Source organism: Moschus berezovskii, chromosome 3 (assembly GCF_049115385.1).
Source record: "Moschus berezovskii isolate FMDL1 chromosome 3, NW_MosBer_1.0, whole genome shotgun sequence".
NCBI lineage: Eukaryota > Metazoa > Chordata > Mammalia > Artiodactyla > Moschidae > Moschus > Moschus berezovskii.
The window spans coordinates 116,263,931-116,267,037 of record NC_142462.1 but is presented as its reverse complement, the minus strand read 5'-3'; the positions used below and the strand labels follow the sequence as shown (position 1 = coordinate 116,267,037).

Here is a 3,107-nt window from a genome sequence, read left to right as displayed (position 1 = left end):
CACCATGCTTGTCACTAGCCCTCCTTTTTCTTGACTGTGGGTTAGTGGGGTTCCTTAAGTAGGGTGACCATATAATTTTTCATCCAGACCAAGCTATCCTTGGGAATTAAAGGATGAAAAGTGCCAACAGGCACAAATAGAGCTCATCCCAGGCAAACAGAAATGCCTGGTCACCCTCTCCTTAAGGTCCAGTGGGGGAGGAAGTAGAGAAGAGGTAAGGACAGGATGCAAACGACCATAGATTAAGGAGCTTTCATAAATCCATCTTAGAGTGGTTTAGCTACTTCTACTTAGAATCTCAAGTAAAAAATTTCAGCTTCACATTGATGAATGAATCCAGTTACCTGAGAAGTGTCAGAGCAGATTAGGGAAGAAAAGATGGGTGGGGAGAGAGGTCAAAGAGAGGAGAAGCCAGAGGTGGATTGCAGCAGGTCCTGCAGTCCCCTGTGGGTTTGCCCTTACAGGTAGAGATGAACTTGGTGCTGAAACCGCTTCCATGCCCTTTTCAGCCCAGGGTTGCCCAAGATCAGTAGCACTGAGTGGCCAGCAGGGCAGGCAGCCATGATGATTTTGCACAAAATATTCCAGGAGCTGTTGGCAGCAAATATGCTGGATATGCAAAGAAACAGAGCAGCTGCATTGAGAATGTAGAAAATGAGAAAATAGCTGATGGCTTTGATGGCCCCCAGGTGAGCCTCCATGCTGGGGTCCCTGGAGCCAGTGACGTTGCTTTTCATGTGGAAGGTGGGTCTTTTGAGAGAGATGATCAGCAGGGTGGCCGCCAGCATAAACATGATCAGAGGGATGAAGATCCCCAGATAAAGGGTGGTAACCAAGTTGCCCATGTTGGTCTCGGAGAAGTACACCTTCTCAGTGGAGCTGGAGGAGGGGACGGGGACAGAATTGTTCACGTACACATCGAAGATACCTTTAGAGAAGGGAAAGCTGGAGCAGGAGGAGAAGAACAAGGGCAGCCTCACAAGCCCCATGACCTTCCTCTTCATTACGGAGAACCACGGGTGAGTGAAGCTTGCGATTCTGAGACAATAGAAGATACTGATCCAGGCAGCAAGCCAGAGGTTGGAGAAGTTCAGAAACATGACGGTGGTTTTGAAAAGTATGTATACTCTTTGTTCATTGTAGATGACCCAGAACAGCAGACTGTACGTGTTTTCTAGCATCATCCAAATCTGTAGCAAGAGCCTGGAAAAGCTCAGTATGAGCAGAATGCAGTCACCAACGGGGAGTCTTTTGCCTCTGACCCACTCGGCCCCGTGGATGACGGTGATTAAGCCATTCCCAGCGATGCCAATGATGCACTCTCTTGCAGAGACCACCAAGGTGAAGACGATCTTAAACCTGGTCGTGTCTTTATCTGTCACATCTGTGTTCACTGTCACCATCCTCTTTGGCTCTGATGTTCAGATTTCTGCCCGAAGAACTGGTACGTCTTCTCTGCAACTGTCTAATCCTGATTCAGTGTAATTATGTTTTTTCTTTCCAGTTAATGGCTATTGCCAATTTTTCTTCATTTGCTTGTCACATGACCACAAGATAGAGGCTTGAAATGCAAATGATGAGAGTATCTGGTTGCTGGCTGTCTCCATTTTTCATCAAGACCCCTTTGGCTTGGGCTTTCAGGAGCTCATTGGAAAAAAGATTTAGACAGGCTCCTATCCCAGCACCCTCCTACCTTACCTACCTTTGTTGTTGTTTGGTTACTCAGTCGTGTCCTACTCTTTGTGACCCCATGGCCTGTAGCCTGCCAAGCTCCTCTGTACATGAGATTTCCCAGGCAAGAATACTGCAGTGAGTTGCTATTTTCGTCTCCAAACTACCTACCTACCTTATTTAAGTCCATATTTTACTGACTTTACAGGGCAAGAGTCCCAGTTTAGGAATCACAGTCTTTTTTTCTTATCTCACAAGACATGTTACCTGCTAAATTATCCATGAAAATGTGAACAGATTCTTTTGCTCTGCCTTCTCCTGCTTCCTTTGTTATCTCTTTTATTTGGGTAGAGGCTTTTTTCCTATGGTGAGTTTATGAGTCAGAATTTCCCATCAGCTCATATCTGATAATTTTTACTTAGAATCAAGTTTCTTTCAGAAAAGCTAGCTATTATAGTGTCCTCAAACTGTACTCAGAAAAGCCAAAATTGGCTGTCATTTGGGTTAGAGACAAAAAACTCCCATATGACAGTTTTCATTGTTTGTGTGTTTATCACCAATTCTAATTTACCAAGATCCATGGCACTATTTGTGCCCAGAATCAGGTAGAGTTAGCCTGGGAAGCCTTCAGAGGGTTTGAACAGTGTTGAAATTGGAAAATGTGACAAAACATCATTACTTGAAATTTAATTCCCTACTTCTTTGCCCTGTGTAACAGAATGAACTCTGGAACATATATATGTGTATAAAATAGAAAATATTTATAAATATATATGGGCTTCCCTGGGGGCTCAGACAGTAACGAATCTGCTTGCAATGCGGGAGACCCAGGTTTGATCCTGGGTTGGGAAAATCCCCTGGAGAAAAGACTATCTACCCACCCCAGTATTTTTGCCTGATGAATCCCATGGACAGAGGAGCCTGGTGGGCTATAGTCCATGGGGTTGCAGAGTTGGATGTGACTCAGCAACTAATACCTTCACTTTCATAAATATATAAATAAATAAAATATAATATAAAGTATAATAAATGAAGCATAAAATAAAATATTATATATATATATGCCCAGGATTCATTCCTAACCTATTTAGTCAGAATCTGGGAGATAAAAAGAAACATGGCACTAATAGACATGATTAACAAAGGGTTAAACAAACCTTCAATTTGTAAAAAAAACATAACATCTAGGAAGCATTTAGAATAAAGCACAAGAAAATGAGGAAAAGGATCAGAGAGACAGGGCCCAGGCATGCTGTATTTTTAAAAAGCTAAGAGATCTCACAGTCACCATTGAGAACCAAGGTCTTAGCTAGAGCTCAATGGGTCTTGGGTCAAATCTGGTCTAAAGCTGTACTTTATCTTGTAGTGCCTGATGTTGGGTAGCAGTGGTTCACTGGCATTTGATTTTTTATCCTATAGGCCAACATCTAAATTTA

The 3,107-nt window shown here is 43.0% G+C and overlaps 1 protein-coding gene across 1 annotated transcript; it reads right to left on the bottom strand.

Moving 5' to 3' along the window:
- Nucleotides 1–458: 458 nt before the first annotated feature.
- Nucleotides 459–1,403, bottom strand: TAS2R40 (taste 2 receptor member 40). Its single transcript, XM_055420306.2, has one exon. It carries the CDS (start codon nt 1,401–1,403, stop codon nt 459–461), a length of 945 nt encoding a protein of 314 aa, XP_055276281.2.
- Nucleotides 1,404–3,107: the final 1,704 nt, after the last annotated feature.